Here is a 21176-nt window from a genome sequence, read left to right as displayed (position 1 = left end):
AATAAACAAATAAAAGAAATGATTGAGCAGGGAATAATTCGTAAATCGAAATCTCCTTACTGCTCTCCCATTTGGGTGGTCCCCAAGAAGGCTGATGCCTCAGGGAAACCGAAATTTCGGTTAGTCGTCGACTACAGGAATCTAAATGAGATTACTGTAAATGACAAATTTCCCATTCCACGAATGGATGAGATACTGGACAAACTTGGTCGTTGCCAGTACTTCACCACGATTGACCTAGCTAAGGGATTTCATCAAATCCAAATGGATGACAATTCCATTGCAAAGACAGTCTTTTCGACCAAACATGGGCATTACGAATATACGCGTATGCCTTTTGGTTTGAAAAACGCACCTGCAACATTCCAAAGATGCATGAACAATCTTCTTGAAGATTTGATCTACAGAGATTGTTTAGTGTACCTAGATGATATAATTATCTACTCCACTTCATTGGAGGAGCATATCTTATCACTTAGGAAAGTCTTCGGAAAGTTAAGGGATGCTAATTTGAAGCTGCAGCTAGACAAGTGCGAATTCATGAAAAAAGAAACTGAGTTTCTGGGACATGTTGTCACGACAGACGGTATCAAACCTAATCCAAACAAAACCAATGCCATTATAAATTTTCCATTGCCAAAGACCCCTAAACAGATTAAATCATTCTTAGGACTTTGTGGCTTCTATAGGAAGTTTATTCCCAACTTCGCAAAGGTCGTCAAACCAATGACGATGAAGTTGAAGAAAGGAGCTGTAATCGATACCAAGTGCAAAGATTACATTGGGTCATTTGAAAGGTTAAAAGTATTGATAACCTCAGAGCCGATCTTGATCTACCCTGATTTTTCAAAACCTTTTTCCCTTACAACTGACGCAAGCAATTTGGCAATAGGTGCTGTATTATCTCAGGATCATAAGCCTGTATGTTATGCCAGTAGAACTCTAAATGAGCACGAAATTAACTATGCTACGATCGAAAAAGAACTGTTAGCAATAGTTTGGGCAACTAAGTATTTCAGGTCATACCTATTTGGCAGGTCATTTGAAATACAGAGTGACCACAAACCACTGGTATGGCTCAATAATATCAAAGAACCAAACATGAAGCTCCAAAGATTGAAGATCAAATTGAATGAGTTTGATTACAAGATAAAATATCTCCCTGGAAAAGAGAACTATGTAGCAGACGCCCTCTCCAGGACAAAAATTGAGGAAGTAATGCTCGGTGAAATTGCAAACAGCAATGATGCCACTATCCATAGTGCAGGGGAAGATAATTTGAACTACATATCCATCTCTGAGAGACCATTGAATTTCTATTCTCGACAGATCGAGATAGAAAAGGGTGATAACGACAACGCAGAAGTTAATCATTTCTTTCAAAAACTAAAAATCAAGATAACATATAAAGAAATGACTAATGAATTAGCTAAATCCCTCATTAAAGAATATGTGTGCACAAAGAAGAGCGCCATTTTATTCCCAAATGACGAGGATTTCTTAGTATTTCAAAGGGCATATACCGAAATTATAAGCCCCAACAGTTTAACCAAATTGTTGAGATGTACTAGGAAATTGATTGATGTTTTAACTTATGCTGAATTTAAAGACTTGATCCTCAACAAGCATAAGGAGTTTCTACATCCCGGAATAGAAAAAACTATCAACTGGTTTAAAGAAGAATACTATTATCCGGACAGTCAGAAGCTGATTCAAAACATAATCAACGAATGCTAAATCTGCAATGTTGCCAAAACCGAACATAGAAATACAAATTTGCTTTTCGAAATTACACCAGAAATATTGAACGTTCTTGAAAAATAGGTAATTGATTTTTATCTTACGGGAAATCAGATTTTCTTGTCTTGCATAGATATCTACTCGACATTTGCGACGCTCGTCGAAGTAAAAAGTAGAGACTGGCTTGAAGCAAAAAGGGCCATTATGAAGGTATTCAATGATATGGGAAAACCCCAAGAAATCAAAGCAGACAAAGATTCAGCATTCATGTGCATTGCACTACAGAACTGGCTAAAATCTGAAGGTGTAAATATTTCTGTAACCACAAGCAAAAACGGAGTGTCTGACATAGAAAGATTCCACAAAACTGTTAATGAGAAACTTAGGATCATTGGTAGTGAACAAAACATAGAAGACAAGTGCACGAAATTCGAGTCCATATTATACGTTTATAATCACAAAACAAAACATAATACTACCAAGAGAACCCCAGCAGATATCTTTCTCTATGCAGGAAGCCCTGACTTTAATACCCAACAAAATAAAATTGACCGAATTAACAAGCTCAACGAGAAAAGAAAAGAGTTTGAGGTTAATACAAAGTATAGGCAAGCCCCACTTGTAAAAAGCAAAGACACTAATCCGTTCAAAAAGACAGGACAAAAAAAAAACAGGATGATAAACATTTCGAAGAAACGAATCGCGGCAGGAAAATCGTTCATTATAAGTCTAAATTCAAAAGGCAAAAGAATTTTAACAAAAGCAAATACGATACTTCCAGACCCGACCAAGAAATGTAAACGGCTAATACTTCCAATCTTGCTGATATGTATGATTCCCATGATTCATATGGTCCAAGGGAGTAACATCGAAATAAACCCAATAAGTGCAAGGAATGGATATCTGGTATTCCAAACAGGAACCACGGACATCCCAATAAATTACGAATATCACTACTTGAGTATAAATTTGACGAAGACCATGCTAATATTCGACAACCTGTTAAATGAAGCAAAAGAATTCCCGAGTATTTTACAAATACAATATTTAGTTGAAAAGTTAAAGAGGGAAATAACCGGTATAAGAATTATCAAGCGTAACAAAAGAGGTCTCCTTAATGTAGTAGGTACGGCGTATAAATATCTATTCGGTACTTTAGACCAAAATGACAGAGAAGAGCTAGAAGAAAGAATATAAATTTGTCAGAAAGTTCAGTCCAAAATCATGACTTGAACATGATTATTGATGTTATCAATAGCGGAATAGACATTATTAACAAGCTCAGGGAAGATAAGGAAAGAGACCAGCATTTAGCAATTTTGATGTTTAATATACAACAGTTCACGGAATATATCGAAGACATAGAACTTGGCATGCAATTAACCAGACTAGGAATTTTTAACCCAAAACTACTAAAACATGATTACCTAAAACAAGTTAATTCCGAAAAGATACTAAAAATTAAAACTTCTACCTGGCTTAAAACAGATACTAACGAAATCTTGATTATCTCACATATTCCCAACGATATTGCGAAAGTGCCAGTTTTCGAAATCATTCCATACCCAGACGAACATAATTATATCCTGACGGAACATCTATTCGATAAGTTTTATATCTATGATGATAAGGTTTATAATAAGAATACAGGGCAAATAATATTTGACAAATGCATTATTGGAATTGTTAAACAAGAGACCACAGAGTGCAAATACACAAAAACACAGAAGAATTTCCAACTCAACTACGTTGAACCCAATATTTTAATTACATGGAATCTTCCACAAACTATTGTAAACCAAGATTGCACAAATAGTAAAGTCACAATAATAGGAAATAACTTGATCAAAATTAAAAATTGTACTATCCAGATTGATGAATTCATAGTTTCCAATAGTTTTGCTGATTTTACACAGACAATTTATATAAACAACAATATCACCAAAATAGAACCATTAGTTTATTTGGAGACCAAAGAACTAATTGACAACCATGTAAAATATTATGCAACATTCCAAATAATATGCATAACCACATTTGTAATTACAGTAACCAGTCTTATCCTGTATTTAATTTATAAATTTAAGAATATTCCTAAGAAGTTAATTGTAAAATACACCAAACCTGAGGAGACACCAAACCAAATCAGTAACGAACCATTAGCTTCAGAAAATATCTTAATCTACCCAAATCTAAATTCCTGAGGACAGGCAAAATTCAACGATTGGGGGAGTGACATATCCACAGTCCCATGGACTCTGTCTACGCCTACTTTACACACCACACAAACACAATATTGTAATACCCTGTAACACAAACACACTTGCCCAATACACCCTTTGCTACCCTAGTTTATATCCATACACATCAGATAGCAACCGCCGGATGTTTATAAGAATTCCAAAGCCAAAGCTAGTGGAATAAACACAGGCTCTACACAAAGGATGCAATCTGAAACTCTAAACAAACTCCAGACAGTCCCTTCTGTAGACTAAACATTTATGACTTAAGTCATCACACGTTCCCACGTTCAAAGTTCGGACTCGCCAAGTCGAAAACAAAATTATTAGATTTCAATAACAAATCGGAAAATCAAAGAGCACTTAAATCCAAGAGCGAATGCACTTGAATCTAAGAGAAGATTAACAATTAACTCCAAGCTCTCTCCTAAATTCTCTCCAGAACTTTTAAAGTTTAACTCTATATTTGAAAGCTCGAGACCGAGGCTTGAACGTCAATCTATCCAGATCAATTAATTGAGTTCAGTTTAAGACCTAAAAGATTTAGGTTGTTGTTCTTCAAAATAAAAATAACTTGTAAAACCAATATTCAGTTAAATAAAGTTTGTATTTTTTTTAACTTATGAATATCGCAAGTATTTGATTATATATATATAGCCATTTTATGTTATTCCAGAATTTTGGTAAAAATTTTATGAAAATCGGACGACTATATCTTATAGCTGCCATAGGAACAATCGGAAAATGAATAGGAAAAAAATTATAACTTCGTTGTTTTTCAACATATTCTTATCTACTTTTAGAAAGCTTATTTTTTTATTATTTCAGAATTTTGGTAAAAATTTTATGAAAATCGGAAAAATCGAAATCGGAAAATCGAAACTATATCATACAGCTGCCATATAAACGATCGGTAAATGTAGAGAAAATGTAAAGCTGGGAAGGTAAAACTGTAACTGTCAAACTGTAAACATAATAATGTAATGAAACTCTGTTTTGTGAGTGTTTTCAGTATTATAATCTATAATATAAACATCAAAACCAGTCTGCAAGGGCATACAAACTTCGGCGTGCCGAAGTTAGCTTCCTTTCTTGTCATTAATGACCCTAGAAAGATATTTTTATATGACCAGGTCTCCGCACCAGTTTTCTCCAGACATGACCTAATTTTTATAACCTGTGATATAACTCTGGACGATACTGAAGAATCTTTTAGCTATAGAGACTTTAAGAATATTAATTATAAAGACCTTCAGCTTCAATATAATGCATGTGATTGATGTCCCATATATCAATGTTCTACCGTAGAGTCTCAATTGAATGTTCTAAACAATAATTTAGGCTATATTTTTAATAAATGCGTACCAGTCAAGACTAGGGTGTCTAAACAACGAAATAAAAAAACTTATTATTCAGAGGGATGTTGCCTGTTTTAAGTGGAAGTGATACAAAACCCATAATTTTTGTATGCAGTACAAGGAAGCAAGATCACTTGTCACCAAAAATATTAGGGCTGCTAAATGTGAACACTTCAAGTCCAAATTCAACACTCAACTTACTGGTAAACAAACTTGGCGAGAATTAAGTAAAGTAGGAATAGGGAGGGTTAAGCAGATCGTTGATCGCAACGTCGATGTTGACGAATTGTGTGGATCGTTCTCGCAAATTGATATGTCCCAACAAATTCAGATGTTCCTTGAAAGGAATTCGTTACTTAAACCAAAGCTGTCGGGTTTTCGGAAAAAGAGAAGCTGCGTGAGTGCAATAACAAATATCGTGGAAGACATTCGAGAAAAACTTGACAATAATTGTGTGACTTTTTTAACCCTTCTTGACCATAGCAAAGCATTTGACTCTGTCAATCACCATATTTTAAGTGCCAAACTAAAAAACCACTTTAATTTCTCGTGTACTGCAGTTCGATTTATAGAATCCTATCTTTGTGAAAGGCTTCAAGCAGTGGTTGTAGGTGCTAGGACTTCCGACTTCTGCTAACTCACTCGTGGTGTTCCTCAAGGATCAGTCTTGGGTCCATTGTTGTTTTCTATGTATGTGAATGATTTGCCCAGTCTCTTGTCTGATTGTGAAGTCCATTTGTATGCAGACGATGTGCAAATATATGTTAGCAGTCCCATTAGGCAGTTAAATGTTTGTGTTAGTGTAAGTAATAATGCTTAATGTAATTCATAAGTGTGCAAGAGATAATGGCTTGTGTATAAATCCTAGTAAATCAAAGTGCATAGTAATTGCCAAAAAACCGATCGATACAACGAACATTCAAAATCTAGCAATCGATGGAACGCTGATTCAATTTGAGCAGAATGCAGTAAATTTAGGATTTACATTTAGTAACACCTTTAGCTGGAGCAAACACATATCCAAAGCTACAGGGCGAACATACGGTATGCTGAGGCATCTGTCATATTCCAAGTCATTTCTCCTGATCCAAATCAGGCTTTTAGTAGCCAAGGTTATTCTAATACCAACAATGTTCTATGTAGTGGAAGTATTTGAACACTGCGACATAGCCTTGAACTCAATTGTCTTTAATCTAAAACGACTTGACCATGTATCACACTTGACTAATAAAATTGTTGACCTTAACTTGACCTCGTGGATTCGCTATATTCCACAAAATTGTGATATCCCAAGAACCAGCATACCTTTTTGACGAGCTCATATCTGCTACCTCAACTAGAACGAATAATTATATATGCCCAAGATATAATTCGCTGTGCTCAAATTGGCAGTTCTTTACTAATGATATCCGTCTGTGGAACAATCTGCCACATATGTAGATATAAGACAATTAGGGTCGCAACTCAGTTTAAATCTCTAATCAAATAATATTTAAGGTTAGGTTAGGTTAGGTTGGACCGGACGGCCCTCGAGGAGACACACATAGGCAGCTTTTGACTTTCATAGCGAACGGTCGTGTTTTTGTTTTGCGCTCCGAACTTTTGTGTTTTTTTGCATTTAAACCACCGGGGTGCAAATTTTAAATTGTTAAAATACAATTCGTAATTTTGCCGTTTCTCTACGCGAGTGCATGTGCATGTGGCTTTCAGTGTTTAATTAATATATATATTATTAATCACCTTTAGTTTTTGTGTTTTTGCGTTTTCTTATCCCGTTTATTTGCTTCTAGCAGCAGCACTTAACCGGCTCCAAAGCTTTCGTGTTTCTCTTCTCACCCACGCTTACGCTCCCGCTCTCATGTTTTTTTTCGGTACTGCTTATCTGCGCACCGTGGTTAAGGGTTAGTGAAAATGGTTTCAAATATCATTTGTGATATTAAAGGCTGCCAAAAGGAGGTTTTGGCAGATCAGCCCGGCCTTTACTGCTGGCTTTGCGATGCGGTCGTTCACGCTAAGTGTCTAGGCTTAACGGGCCGTATCGCTGACGCAATTTCTGCCAAAAATGGCTTGCGCTATTGTTGCCATGCCTGTCGTGAGGTGGAGAAGGATATGTTATCCTTCATGCGGCAAACCAATAGTGGATTTAGTGAACTTAGGGTCAATTTTTGCAAAACAAATGACCTGTTCACAGCGCTGGACGCTCAATTTAGCAGCATGAAGCTGTTAAGCGAGTCACCAAAGCGCAAAAAATCGGCTGCTGGTCGGCTGCAGTTGGGCGAACCCCAGCCACCAAAGATTTGGCACACTCCCTCGGCACAGCCCCCGACTCTGACACCAACTCCAATGGTGTTGAGATCGGGAACGGCTAAAGTTTCGGCATTCGAAGGAGCCGGGGCAGTAATGGCAGCAGATCCCCCAGTATTATTAGTTGAGTCCGCTGCGGGGTCTCAATCTCTGACACCGCAGACTTCGAAAAAAATCTCAGCTATCCCAAAGGGCAAAAATAGGGCTGAACCACTAGCAGAAGTCGGTAATGCTGCGTTACCAAAGACCATCACCGCTATTCCACCACTAAAAACAATATTTGTTTCTCGGCTTGCCCCTGATCTCGCATCGGAAGATGTACTAGCTCATATACTGAGCAAAACACAAGCCAAAAATGTGAAAGTGGAAAAATTCAATTTCTCATACCCCAGAGACATCTCATCTTTCAAGATAAGTGTCTCCCTTGAGCTTTTTGACACAATTTGTTCTGGTGACTTCTGGCCCGAGCACGCTGTAGTCAAGGAGTACGAGGTAAAAATAAAGAAAAAACGGCCTTCACGGCTGGCGCAAACCAGCGACAGCGGGCGTCACGGCAGTGCCAAAAAACTAAATACCTCCCTCCTACTTTCCTATCAGAATACTAGAGGCTTACGCAGCAAGCTCTCTAAATTGTATTCTGATAGTTTTTCGTTTGCATCCCAGGTGATTGTGTTTACTAAAATCTGGTTGATGCCTTGGCCTTCATTCCCTCGCTTGACCGCTTTGGCCCGTCCCTGCGCTGGGAGCTGGTGCCTGGTTTCGGTGAGTGGAAAAGCTGCACGCTCTCAAGGTCCGAGTCTGTATCGACTATGGCACGTGAGCGGCCCAACTTCCCCTTTGTAGTTTTTTCGGTAGTAGCGTTGCAACTGACATGACCTGCTCCCGTCACATTAGAGGTGAAACCGCTGGCGACACGCAGAGAGGATTGCTCCCCCCCCGTGCCCGCCGGTGGTAGCGGTCACGCCTTCCACCGACGTTTGGGCTGACATCCCAGCCCTGGTTTCTTCTTTTAAACCCTCCAGAATGGTTTCTTTTTCAGGGGTACCACCCACTTGCTTTTTATGCCTTCCGCCAGGCACCTCCACCCATGGCTAACGGCTCACTTCCTTAGGCCTTTGCTAGACACTGTATTATCACGGACGGGGCAAGCAGCGATGCATTACCCGTGTCCGGGCTAATATAGTGCCCATTGCCCAGCCGGCACCCTCGGGGAGGGTTCAGATGGAGGATTTTTGCCAGGCCAATATTTAAAGGGGGATATACATGTAAGCGGTCAAAATTTAACCATTTTTCGTGTTTTTTTTTATTATAAGAAATAGTCAAGCAATCATCGTGAAACTTTAAAAATAGTTAAAAGTATAATCAGAGATGATAAAAAAAATTAGTTATAAACAATATTTTACAAAATGGCGGATTTATGGAACATATTCCGTAGCGCCTCGAGCTTTGAGTTGCCATGCTATGGACACGATAGAGCTCGTAATTCCTGTCCAAAATCCGTAAACAAAATTTTTTTGTATTCGTTACACCTGTATCTTCTATTTGAACCTAAAAAACCAAAAAGAAATCATGACCAAAAAAATAAAATTTTGATCAGTTATTACTTCCCACCCTCTTAAAAAATAGTAATACTCAGTTTTATAACAACCATTTAGGTTCAAATAGAAGATAATTTCATGCTGATCATAATAAAATTTGATTCCCTCCGATATGTTACGTAGTTTTTTGTGAATCGTGTCCATACATTCTACCTATAGAAATGCAACAATTTAAAGCTGAGAAAAAGACGTTTATAGTTTTTGATGCGCCCACGTTTACACTTGTATACCTTGCGTTCATACTTGATTTGGAGGCACTTAAAGTTGGAATTCGATGATGAAACTTACACAGTATATTTTTTAAGTAATAAACTATTTTTTAAATAAAAAAAAAAATATCCCAAAAAAATTTTGGTTTACATGTACCATATATCCCCCCTTAAGGGGGTCTTCTCATTGGGTAACTTTTTTTTCGATTTTTTTTTTTTTGCATTTATTTATAGCTTATACTTTAGAAGATACAGCCTTTTTTGTGAAGCAAGGTCTTCGGAAAATGAGCTTTTTTCAAACTTCAAACGCGTTTATCTCGAAACCACGTTTTTCGAACTGGCGGCCATGATATCTCCAGTTCAACTAAACCGATTTTCATGAAACAAAGTAAAATCGACGCAGAATTGTCACCATTTTCGGGTGACGGAACAGATTAAAAAAAAAAATTGTTTTCTATTTTTTTTTACACTAAACTACAAAAAAAAAAGCACGAAATCGAAATTTTTTTTTTGAATGGCCGCCATTTTGTTAAAAAAAATTTTTTTTTTTAAACTGTTCCGTCACCCGAAAATGACATCTATTCTGATTATAACACCGTTTTTTTCATTTCGGACTCTCTGGAGACCCTGAATCGTGGCCGCCAGGACGACACCTTTTTTTTCGACCACCAAGTTTGAAGTCTCATTACTCTTAGATCAACCCTCGTATCGAGGCAAAAACAACTTGTTTAGTTACTTTGAACATTTTTTAATACAATAAATAAAAAAAGTTTTCAATTATTCTTTGCGTTTTCAAATAAGAATTTTTTAAAAAGGGTCCAAAAAACGGGTTTTGAATGAGAAGACCCCCTTAAGTGAAATGTGAAGTAAAATAAAATATAACAATTAATAACTGGAAGACATGTAGTAAAAAGTAATAGATATAAGTTTATGTGTTATAATTAAGTATATAGTTAAAAATCTATGTGACTAGTGCTACTGTTGTGTCAAAAGCCAAATAGTACATTGATTATATTCAAATTCCGCGCCTTATGACTATTAGACAACATAACATCTGTTATACTGATGCTGCCAACCAGTGATGTCATTTTTTTTTAGCAAAAAAAGCTGGATTAACAAAAAAAAAAAGCTGAAAAAAGCGGAATTCGATAAAGAAAAAACTAAGAAAAAAGCTGATTTTTTAAAAACCATTTTTTGTTTGTTTAGGCCTAATCTGACGACGAAAATCCGCTGTAACAATTGTGATAGCGGCCAAACACCATATAAAAAAACTCTGTGAAAAAAGGAAGAAAAAAAACTTTTTGCCTCGTCGATTTTGCCGGTACTCTGATGACGAAAATGATACCTGCGAAAATTGAATGGCGTTGCTAGATCAAGAGAGTAAACAGCTGATATGGTGCTATTGCAATAATTCATTTTATTTATTCTTACACTCCTAATGGAGGGAAAGTTCAAGGAAAAAAGTGGCATTGATAAGGGCTGTCAAGGCGAAGACCATTATATGGGATTTAACCCACAAAGGGCATTTTAATGCCATATTAATTAACAAATTCGTTTACAAACAGCTGTCCAGTGTGACCAAAGAAAAGTCCTAAACGGCATAAAAGGTACATTTTCATGACGTTTCATGGCCTTTCCTTAATTTTTTTGGTCACACTGGTTACAGAGCAAAATATTCAGCGATTCTGCTATAACACATGTTACAGCGGATTTTCGTCGTCAGAGTACTAGCCTAGTACTACAAGGCTTTAATTTGGCTGAAAACCCGAAAAACCTCGGCATTTGACCAGGGAAGGGTCAGCGTTTCTAACGCAACTAATGCCTGTCCCTTAAAACGTTTCCGCCACTGTCCTTGTAAGTTAGCACTTCATTCCAAAAGCTAACAGTGTCGTCGACATTTTGCATTGGGATTAGTTTTATGTCATCATAATGCCGTAACGGCATCATGGAAGACGCGCCAAATATAGGTGTGGACTTTTGGATGATGTTATTCGATATAAGTATATATAGATACTGTTGCAATATAAATTAAAAACAATAAACACATTTAAAACAGCACTTAAAATGTATTAAAATTAAAATTAAGAAAAAAGCATCTCAATTTTCTAAAAAAGCTGGAATTCCCGCTACCCGCTGTTTTACAAATTTTCCCGCAATCACACTTCAAAAACAGCTGAATTTGACGGGAAAAAAGCGGAAATGACATCACTGCTGCCAACTCGTATGATCGAATGAGTGGCAGAGAGAAGAGGAAATAGTGTGAAAAAGAACTTGAAGTAACGCCATTATTAGAAAAAGTTGAAGTTGAGGAGAGCTGAAGTAGAAACTATCAATAAAGTTATACAAATGAACTAGGATCATCTGACTTATTATTTTATACTCAAGAATAAAGCTCTTGTTTCAATATTTTGGCGACCGTGACAGGACCAGTGCTGGTTATTTTGTCTAATTCTGTGATGATTTTTGGTTAAGTTTTCCGCCATCTTCTAACTTGACCAAGTATTGCACGCGCTATTACGATTTTGCCCTGCCAAAGTTTCGTACATTCGCGCATCGCGTTCGCTACCGGTTTACCCAGCGTCCGCCTTACATTGTCGCTCGCACATCTGCACACCCACTTGGCGCAGCTTTGTGCATACACCGGAGCCTCTGCCGGTTACATAACCTCCCGCTGCAGCAGTCCCTGCCACTGTTCGCGGTCGTTGTGGATCAACATAGAGTCTGGACATCATTGGAGTAGACACACCATCCTCCAAGCCTCACAGTCATAGTTGAAGGTGACGTCTCGGTCTTTTATCTATAGATATTCCCAGCGGAGCACCCTCAATACATAACCTCAATCGTCCCCAGGAACGTTCCTTACACTGTCCTCTTTGGCCATCGTTTTGCACCGCTGCTCGGCGAGCAAATCTTTCCACTACATCTCGTCGTCTCGCTGGCTCTTACATACCTTGTCATGCAAGGCATTGCCAACCCGAAATTTAATAAAGTAAACAATCAAAATGTCTTCGCTGGAGCAACTTAAATCTCAGCGAACGAGTGCTCGAAAGAACCTTACGCGTATGAGCAAATCAGTGGAACCTGACATGAATCTATCTCCGTTGGAACTTGCTTGCCGTTTGTCGATTTTAGAATCGTATTTTAAACTAGCTTTATCCACGCAAGAGGCCATAGAGCAGATGGAGCTGCACCGCAACACTCGTTTCGATTTAGAGGAGTTATTCATCCACGCCAAGGTTTGCGTTCAAGAACAGCTTGGACCAGAAGCAAACAGCACAGGCATAAACGAATCTACGGTTAATTTTGGGCATACGAGTCGTAAGATACGACTGCAGTCAAGCTTCCTCGCTTAGCGTTGCCAACGTTCGACGGCAAGTACTGCGAGTACCAAGACTTCATCACGTCGTTCAATCAGGTCGTAGGCCACCAGCCATCAATGTCTAAGATCGAGAAGTTCAACCAGTTGTTAAACTGTCTTGGAGAACCCGCCCTAGAAACGGTATGAGCATTCCAGGTAACCGCAGACAACTACATGAAGGCTCTGGATCGCTTAAAGCAGCTCTACGACAACCCAACTCTCGTTTTCTTGGACAACATATCGTCACTCTTCGCTTTGCCAACCGCTGCCAAATCGAATGATCAGCAGTTGCGTAGTCTAATCGATAATGCGTCCGCATTATATAACTCGTTGCGTTCGTTGGGCAACGAGACACAGATCTGACAGGCAATGCTCATCTCCATAGTAATGGGAAAGGTGGACCAGGAGACCAAGAGGAAATGGAATGAGTCGTTGGATTATACCGTCTTGCGTTCTTGGGATAACTGTGTCCAAGTCGTCGAACGTCAGGACCAGGCATGTCTGTCCTTAAATTGTACAACGCAAACTTGTAACATCTGTGCAAATACAGACCACAAGACCTTTAGGTGCCCAGAACTAATTAATCTCGCCCTAGAAAATCGTCTTAATGCAGTAAAACGCCACAAGCTATGCATTAATGGTTTCGGCAAGAGTCATCTTGTCGCCAACTGCCCGTCTACACAGAGGTGCCGCACCTGTGCGTTAGCGCATCACACTCTGCTTCATCGGCCCTCACCTGGGTCGACTGTAACTCCCTTGCCACAACCTCAAGCGGAGTCTGCACAAGTTTCGGACGCAGTCACACATACTCACACGGAATCGCGTTCCGATTCCGTCATCTTGGCCACAGCGCTGGTCCTGGTCAAGGATGCATCTGGATGCTACAAAATAGGAAGAGCGCTTCTGGATTCATGTTCTCAGGTGAATTTCATATCCGAGGAGTTCGCCCAAAGTCTTCGACTGCCTCAGAGCAAACACAACCTAGAGATTCTTAGCATTGGAGAGACACAAACGCAAGTCAAACACCATACAATCACCAATATCAAGTCGAGGCACAACCAATTCGAGCTACCTATCACCCAGATTCGAAAATTGACATTTCTTCGTGGAATCTTCCGCAGCACTCATCGCTAGCCGACGAACACTTCAACAAGTCTTGTCGCATCGATTTGCTTTTAGGCACGGAAACCTTCTTCGATATCTTGGCAGTCGGCCAAGTTAAATTAGGAAAGGATCTGCCCGTACTCCAGAAATCGCTACTTGGATGGATAGTATCTGGTCGATATAAAGCTCATCCCAGGACACTCCACCAACGTCTGTGGCGCATAGATTATGTAGTGACTCCCGACAATACACTTACGCCGGAGCAGCGAAATTGTGAGGAGCTCTACACAACAACGGTACGACGCAACTCAGATGGTCGCGGGGAAGTACGACTCCCATTTAAGGATGCACCTACCGCTCTCGGAGCCTCTTTCGACATCGCGAGGAGGAGATTTTTGTCGCTCGAACGCAACCTAGGCAAACGGCCTGAGGTATGAGCCAAATATGTACAATTCATGCAGGAGTTGCAAGACCTGGGATACATGAGTCTCGTTAGTCACCCGCAGTTAAATACTCCGCATTATTATATTCCGCAGCACTGCGTGCTCAAGCCAAATAGCACATCAACGAAGCTTAGAGTGGTTTTCGACGCATCTTGCAAGACATCGTCCCAGAAATCGCTCAACGATCTTTTAATGGTCAGACCGACCAGCCAGATCTCTACACACTGCTTCTTCGTTTTCGTATACATCGCTTTGCTATCACTGATTATGTAGTCAAGATGTTCCGTCAAATCAACGTGTCAGCTCAGGATCACCGATTTCAATACATCCTTTGGAGAGCTTCGCCATCGCAACCCTTAAGCACCTTCGAATTGAATACCGTAACGTATGGTACGGCGGCTGCACCGTATCTAGCCATACGCAGTATGTCATACCTAGCCGACCACTTCATGGACAAATTGAGAATTGGGGCTGAAGCCATCAAATCGTCGTTCTTTGTCTATGTCTATGTCGTTCTATGTGGATGACTTCCTGGGTGGAGCGAACACGGTAGAGGAGCTACATCAAATCAAGAGGGAAGTTACAACGGTTCTACAGGATGGCCCATTGGAACTCGCAAAATGGCATTCAAACCACTGTAAGTTTGTCGACGACAATACAATAAAACACTTGCAGTTGGATGACGAGATGCTAACTAGCACGCTTGGCCTAAAATGGGACCAAGTACGGGACACCTTCATGTTTTCGTTTTCGCCAAGAGTAGAGTCAGACCACGTTAACAAACGCACGATGTTGTCAGTTGCATCGTCACTGTTCGATCCGTTGGGATTAGTTACTCCCATCATCATCGTGGCAAAAATCATCCTGCAGGAGCTGTGGCTACTAAAGCTACATTGGGATGAGTCAGTACCCCAAGGAATCCATACAGCTTGGATGTCTCTTCTTTTGTCGCTTACGTCCTTGGAGTCTATAGCAATACCACGATATTGCCTCCAACCGGCTATACACACTCTTCAGATACATGGCTTCTGTGACGCCTATATCAGAGCGTACGGATGCTGCATCTACGCTCGCACACTTGGATCAGATGGGCTTACCAAGGTACAACTAATCACATCCAAGTCCAGAGTTGCTCCCACCAAGAAGCTATCTCTACCCAAATTAGAACTGTGCGGAGCACATCTGCTAGCACAACTCCATCAGAAAATCATTCGAATCTTCACAGATAGAGAGCCAACCTCGTCCTTATGGTGCGACTCTCAAATCGTTCTACATTGGAATCGCCAGCACTCAGCCACATTATCTACCTTTGTCGGCAATCGAATTGCTGAAATTCAAGAAATGACGTCAGATTGTCACTGGAGACATGTTCCAACGCTCTGCAACCCGGCAGACATCCTGTCCAGAGGCTGCTCTATCGCCGAGTTGGAACAATCGATATGGTTCGAGGGACCTGAGTTTTTACGTCAAGAGCAGCAATATTGGCCTAGGTACAATAAAGACATCATTGACATTGATCTGGAAACTGTGCAACTGGAGAAAAGAAAATCAGCCTTTGCCGTACAGACTACCAGTAATCAACTGCTTGAAGGAGTCTACAAATCCAATTCGTATCATCGCTGCCTATTAGTCGTCGCCTGGATGTTCAGGTTCATTCAGCGCTGTCGTAACCTCATGCCGTCCCAGTCTCCATCGCCAACCCCAACGGAATTGCAGCGGGCGCTGCATTGCATCGTCTGGAATATCCAAACCAATCACTTCACTCAAAAGATATCATCAGTCCTGAAGGGCCAGCCGATTCGCACTAACCTTAAAAACCTTAGTCCCTTTCTTCAGGTCACAGATGGTTTCCAACTTCTAAAAGTCGGAGGGCGCCTTTAGTTAGCAGACTACCCAGAGACCCAAAGTCATCCTGTCCTGCTCCCAGCTAAGGATCCCTTTGTCTCACAGTTCGTTCGCCGTCTCCATCTCCAAAACTATTACGCCTGGTCACTTCTTAGTGGGTGACGCACTCCGAGCTCCTCCAGAAGCTCCACCAATCGACGACAATCTGGACAAGTTGGACCGATGGAAGAAGGTCAGCGCAATTAAGCACCACATCTGGAGTCGTTGGAGCCACGAATACATAAACGAGCTCCAAGTTCGCACAACCTGGACGAAGACTGCACCAAATCTAGCGGTCAACGACATGGTTATTGTTCACGAGGATAATCTTCCCCCACAACGGTGGCTTCTTGGCCGCGTAGTCAGCACCATCGCCGGATCGGGCAACATCGTGCGTTTAGCCAACGTACGCACCGCCAAGGGAATCATCCGCCGTCCCATACGGAAAGTCGCCTTATTACCTGTCTCTTGAAAGTCAATCGCATAGTTTCAAGGGGGCCGGTATGTTGGGCTAAAACCCAAATAGTACATTGATTATATTCAAATTCCGCGCCTTATGACTATTAGACAACATGACTATGACCTTATGACTATTAGACAACATAACATCTGTTATACTGATGCTGCCAACTCGTATGATCGAATGAGTGGCAGAGAGAATAAGAAATAGTGTGAAAAAGAACTTGAAGTAACGCCATTATTAGAAAAAGTTGAAGTTGAGGAGAGCTGAAGTAGAAAGTATCAATAAAGTTATACAAATGAACTAGGACCATCTGACTTATTATTTTATACTCAAGAATAAAGCTCTTGTTTCAACAGCTACAATTATGAGTGTAAACTTGCTGCGCTAGGATAATATAATAAATAAATTAAATTAAATTAAATTAAATTAAATTAAATTAAATTAAATTAAATTAAATTAAATTAAATTAAATTAAATTAAATTAAATTAAATTAAATTAAATTAAATTAAATTAAATTAAATTAAATTAAATTAAATTAAATTAAATTAAATTAAATTAAATTAAATTAAATTAAATTAAATTAAATTAAATTAAATTAAATTAAATTAAATTAAATTAAATTAAATTAAATTAAATTAAATTAAATTAAATTAAATTAAATTAAATTAAATTAAATTAAATTAAATTAAATTAAATTAAATTAAATTAAATTAAATTAAATTAAATTAAATTAAATTAAATTAAATTAAATTAAATTAAATTAAATTAAATTAAATTAAATTAAATTAAATTAAATTAAATTAAATTAAATTAAATTAAATTAAATTAAATTAAATTAAATTAAATTAAATTAAATTAAATTAAATTAAATTAAATTAAATTAAATTAAATTAAATTAAATTAAATTAAATTAAATTAAATTAAATTAAATTAAATTAAATTAAATTAAATTAAATTAAATTAAATTAAATTAAATTAAATTAAATTAAATTAAATTAAATTAAATTAAATTAAATTAAATTAAATTAAATTAAATTAAATTAAATTAAATTAAATTAAATTAAATTAAATTAAATTAAATTAAATTAAATTAAATTAAATTAAATTAAATTAAATTAAATTAAATTAAATTAAATTAAATTAAATTAAATTAAATTAAATTAAATTAAATTAAATTAAATTAAATTAAATTAAATTAAATTAAATTAAATTAAATTAAATTAAATTAAATTAAATTAAATTAAATTAAATTAAATTAAATTAAATTAAATTAAATTAAATTAAATTAAATTAAATTAAATTAAATTAAATTAAATTAAATTAAATTAAATTAAATTAAATTAAATTAAATTAAATTAAATTAAATTAAATTAAATTAAATTAAATTAAATTAAATTAAATTAAATTAAATTAAATTAAATTAAATTAAATTAAATTAAATTAAATTAAATTAAATTAAATTAAATTAAATTAAATTAAATTAAATTAAATTAAATTAAATTAAATTAAATTAAATTAAATTAAATTAAATTAAATTAAATTAAATTAAATTAAATTAAATTAAATTAATTACATAGGGCAATGCATTAAGACTTACATTAGAAGTATCATATACTAGTCGTCCTGCTCGCACTTGTGAAAAACCCTAATGCCCATATGATACTGTAATGCAGTTTTCATTAATTAGCTACTTCATTAGAACCTTGAAAGAGTCCACTATATGTGTCATTTTCTTGGATTATTTTGGTAATACGACTACGGTCACACCGACCGTAAAAGGTAAACAAAAAAAACGGCCGCCATTCGCGGCGTATTACTAAATTTCTGAATTCCTCGTCGAAGTATTCTTGCATAAATAAATGCAGAATCCTTTAAATTTATGTTTTTAACCTATAATGCTTAAAATTAGTTTAATTATTACAAAAAAAAAAATAATTTTAATTAATTTTACAGCGCAAGAACCTTGCTACCGCAAAACATATTATTTTTGCTAATTTTCTAATATATTTTTCAGTTCAAAAACCAGCGAAATGATATAAAAATAAACTTCTCATTGTGAGACCATACTGTCAATGAGCTGACTAATACATTTTTCAATTACAATTTTATTCATTAAACGCGTATTTTGTTATCGAGTATCTGGTATATTTTATGTAGATCTATCGATTATCGCGGCAATGAAGTAGCTAATGCATTATTTTAATGCATTAGAGCGCCATATAGTCGTCTTGCTCGCACTTGTGTAAAACGCTATAGCGCTGTCAAATCTTTAATGAAGTCTCTAATTAATGCGGCAGTGTCATGCCCGTATAAGTAGCTTTCAAATCTTCAATAAAATCTCTAATTAATGCGGTGGTGTCATAAGTCTCAGTTATTCAGTTTCATTTTCTTTCTCCTTATTTTCTATTTGAACGTCATTTGTTTTCTTTTTAACTTTTCCTTACTCATAATGTTTATGTCCTGTTTCTTAGGTACATTCTTTATCTTAATTTTTTATGTGAGCGTTACGCTTCTCAATTTTATTCATTTAAAAGGTTTTATCTCAAGATTTGTATTATCAAAATAGAGATATTCATGATCTGATAAGGGAATTGTCACAGTTTTAGAAATATTAACAATTAATTTATATATTACAGGCTGATGGTGAATACGACAAGGAACAACTGAGAAGTGAGTATCTGTTTTGTCTGTCTGTCTTTTCCATAACTAAATTTCAATTTTGCAGTTCTTCGAAATGCTTTTAAGGCTTTTGACCACGATGGAGCAGGTTGGATCGAACATTCAGATGTGTCCAGCATTCTTGAAATCTTGGGCCAGAAACTAGAACCGCCAGCTGTAAAGGCACTTATTAAAGAGGTGGATAAAGGATCAACAGGAAAATTGGATTTTAGCCAGTTCTGTAAGTTGGCTGCTCGTTTTATCGAAGTCGAGGAAGATGTAGGAGCACTTCAAAATGAGTTGAAAGAGGCCTTTCGTGTTTATGATAAAGAAGGAAAAGGTTATCTAACAGTTGCCACATTGCGGGGCATTCTTCACGAATTAGACGATAAAATTTCTAACCAAGATTTGGATAGTATTATAGAGGAAATTGATGCTGATGGTTCTGGAACAGTTGACTTTGATGGTATGACAAGATATTTAATTTCACTAAAAAAATTATAATTATTAAGTGGTTATAACTTTTTCAGAGTTTATGCAAGTGATGACAGGTAATATATATCTGTGAATAAATGTATTTAGATAATTTTATATATTTGAAAATTTGGCTAATATGGTAAATTAGGATTATTGTTGTGGTTTGTTTTTTTTATTAGAAACTGTATTTATATTTTGTTCTGACTGGGGGCACATCAGCTTACACCTCCAAGAATAGATAGAAAAATGTGGGATTTTCTACTGTATTTAAAAAAATATATATAGTTAGCATTTGGAAGTTTTATTAATGTATTAGTATTTGGCCTTTTTGCATAGTGTGTTTATATGTTATACATTTATTTTTATGTTTGAAAATGTACTTTTTTTAAAGATTTTCATGCCCACGAAACCCACTCACATCTATGTCCTGTTTCACCCTCCCTTTTGATTTTCCTATTTCCAAACATTTTATTGTTTTCCATGTTTTTAGAGTAGAGCATGTTCTTCAAAACATACCTTTTTTTTTTTTTTTGAATACTTACCGGAATAGAAGCTGCTTTTAGCAATGTCAATAAGTCTCAGATTGTCGCAGCAAACTACATTTTCTATATTCATGTGATGTCCTATACGTCTTCCACTTTTTGTAAGCTTTGTCGCGTTTATTGATCGCAGTCCGAATGCCATGATGAAACCATGGTTTCTCCGTTGCACGGAATTTTTTAATACGAACGTGAACGCAGCTGTTATACAAGTTACATATTGTAACGAAAGCCGCCCAAAAGAGCTTTCGATCCTCAAGCCAGTTGGCAACTCGAGCAGCTGCGCGATAAGGAGTTTTGACGGCACAGATCTCAAACGAGCTAAGTTGCGCAATTCCGAGAATTTGACAGCCAGGATGCCTGGTGTCTCTGATTCTCTTGTTCTTAAGCCCGATTTCTTTGAACAACAAGCCGATTTGGCAAAAATAAAGAAAGTTACGAAATACACCAAAAATACGCGTGTTATCATTGCGAGGCGTAGTTGCTGAGTTGGCACTGCTGCCAGGTGTGGGGTCTCTAAGGTTTGCGAAAACCCCAAAGAAAATGCCTAAGAACTCCGCTCGCCACCGGCGTCAAGCCTCCCCTGAAGGGCATAACCAGAAAGAACCGCGGGATGGTGCGGCTGCGCTGGACGCCGTAGATCGAGCCGTCGACCGCTCATTTCGGCTGATCGAGCAAAAAGTGGAGGCTCTGGATCAAACGCTGAACCTAAAGCTGGAACAGAAGTTCGAGCAGATGTGGGCGACTTTCGAGAGGACTATGCTGGTCGACCGCTCCGGAAATAATGGAGCGCAGCCTGT

General features: G+C 37.3%; 1 protein-coding gene across 2 annotated transcripts in view; it reads left to right on the top strand.

Annotated features, from left to right (window-relative positions):
- TpnC4 (Troponin C TpnC4) overlaps positions 1-21176 on the top strand; it is an 87461-nt gene that overhangs the window by 35723 nt on the left and 30562 nt on the right. The window contains exons 2-5 of one of the 2 annotated variants that reach the window (XM_070287070.1): positions 19339-19372; positions 19428-19826; positions 19891-19913; positions 20385-20394. In XM_070287070.1, the coding sequence (XP_070143171.1) occupies positions 19339-19372; positions 19428-19826; positions 19891-19913; positions 20385-20387 (459 nt within the window). In that variant the 3' untranslated portion in view covers positions 20388-20394. Of the gene's footprint in view, positions 1-19338; positions 19373-19427; positions 19827-19890; positions 19914-20384; positions 20395-21176 lie in introns of those variants that run through there. The other variant, XM_041775872.2, reaches the window with a different exon arrangement.

The sequence above is a fragment of the Drosophila kikkawai genome, chromosome 2L (genome assembly GCF_030179895.1).
Source record: "Drosophila kikkawai strain 14028-0561.14 chromosome 2L, DkikHiC1v2, whole genome shotgun sequence".
Classification (NCBI taxonomy): domain Eukaryota; kingdom Metazoa; phylum Arthropoda; class Insecta; order Diptera; family Drosophilidae; genus Drosophila; species Drosophila kikkawai.
The sequence above is the reverse complement of the archived record's forward strand: the minus strand, read 5'-3'. Positions and strand labels throughout refer to the sequence as shown.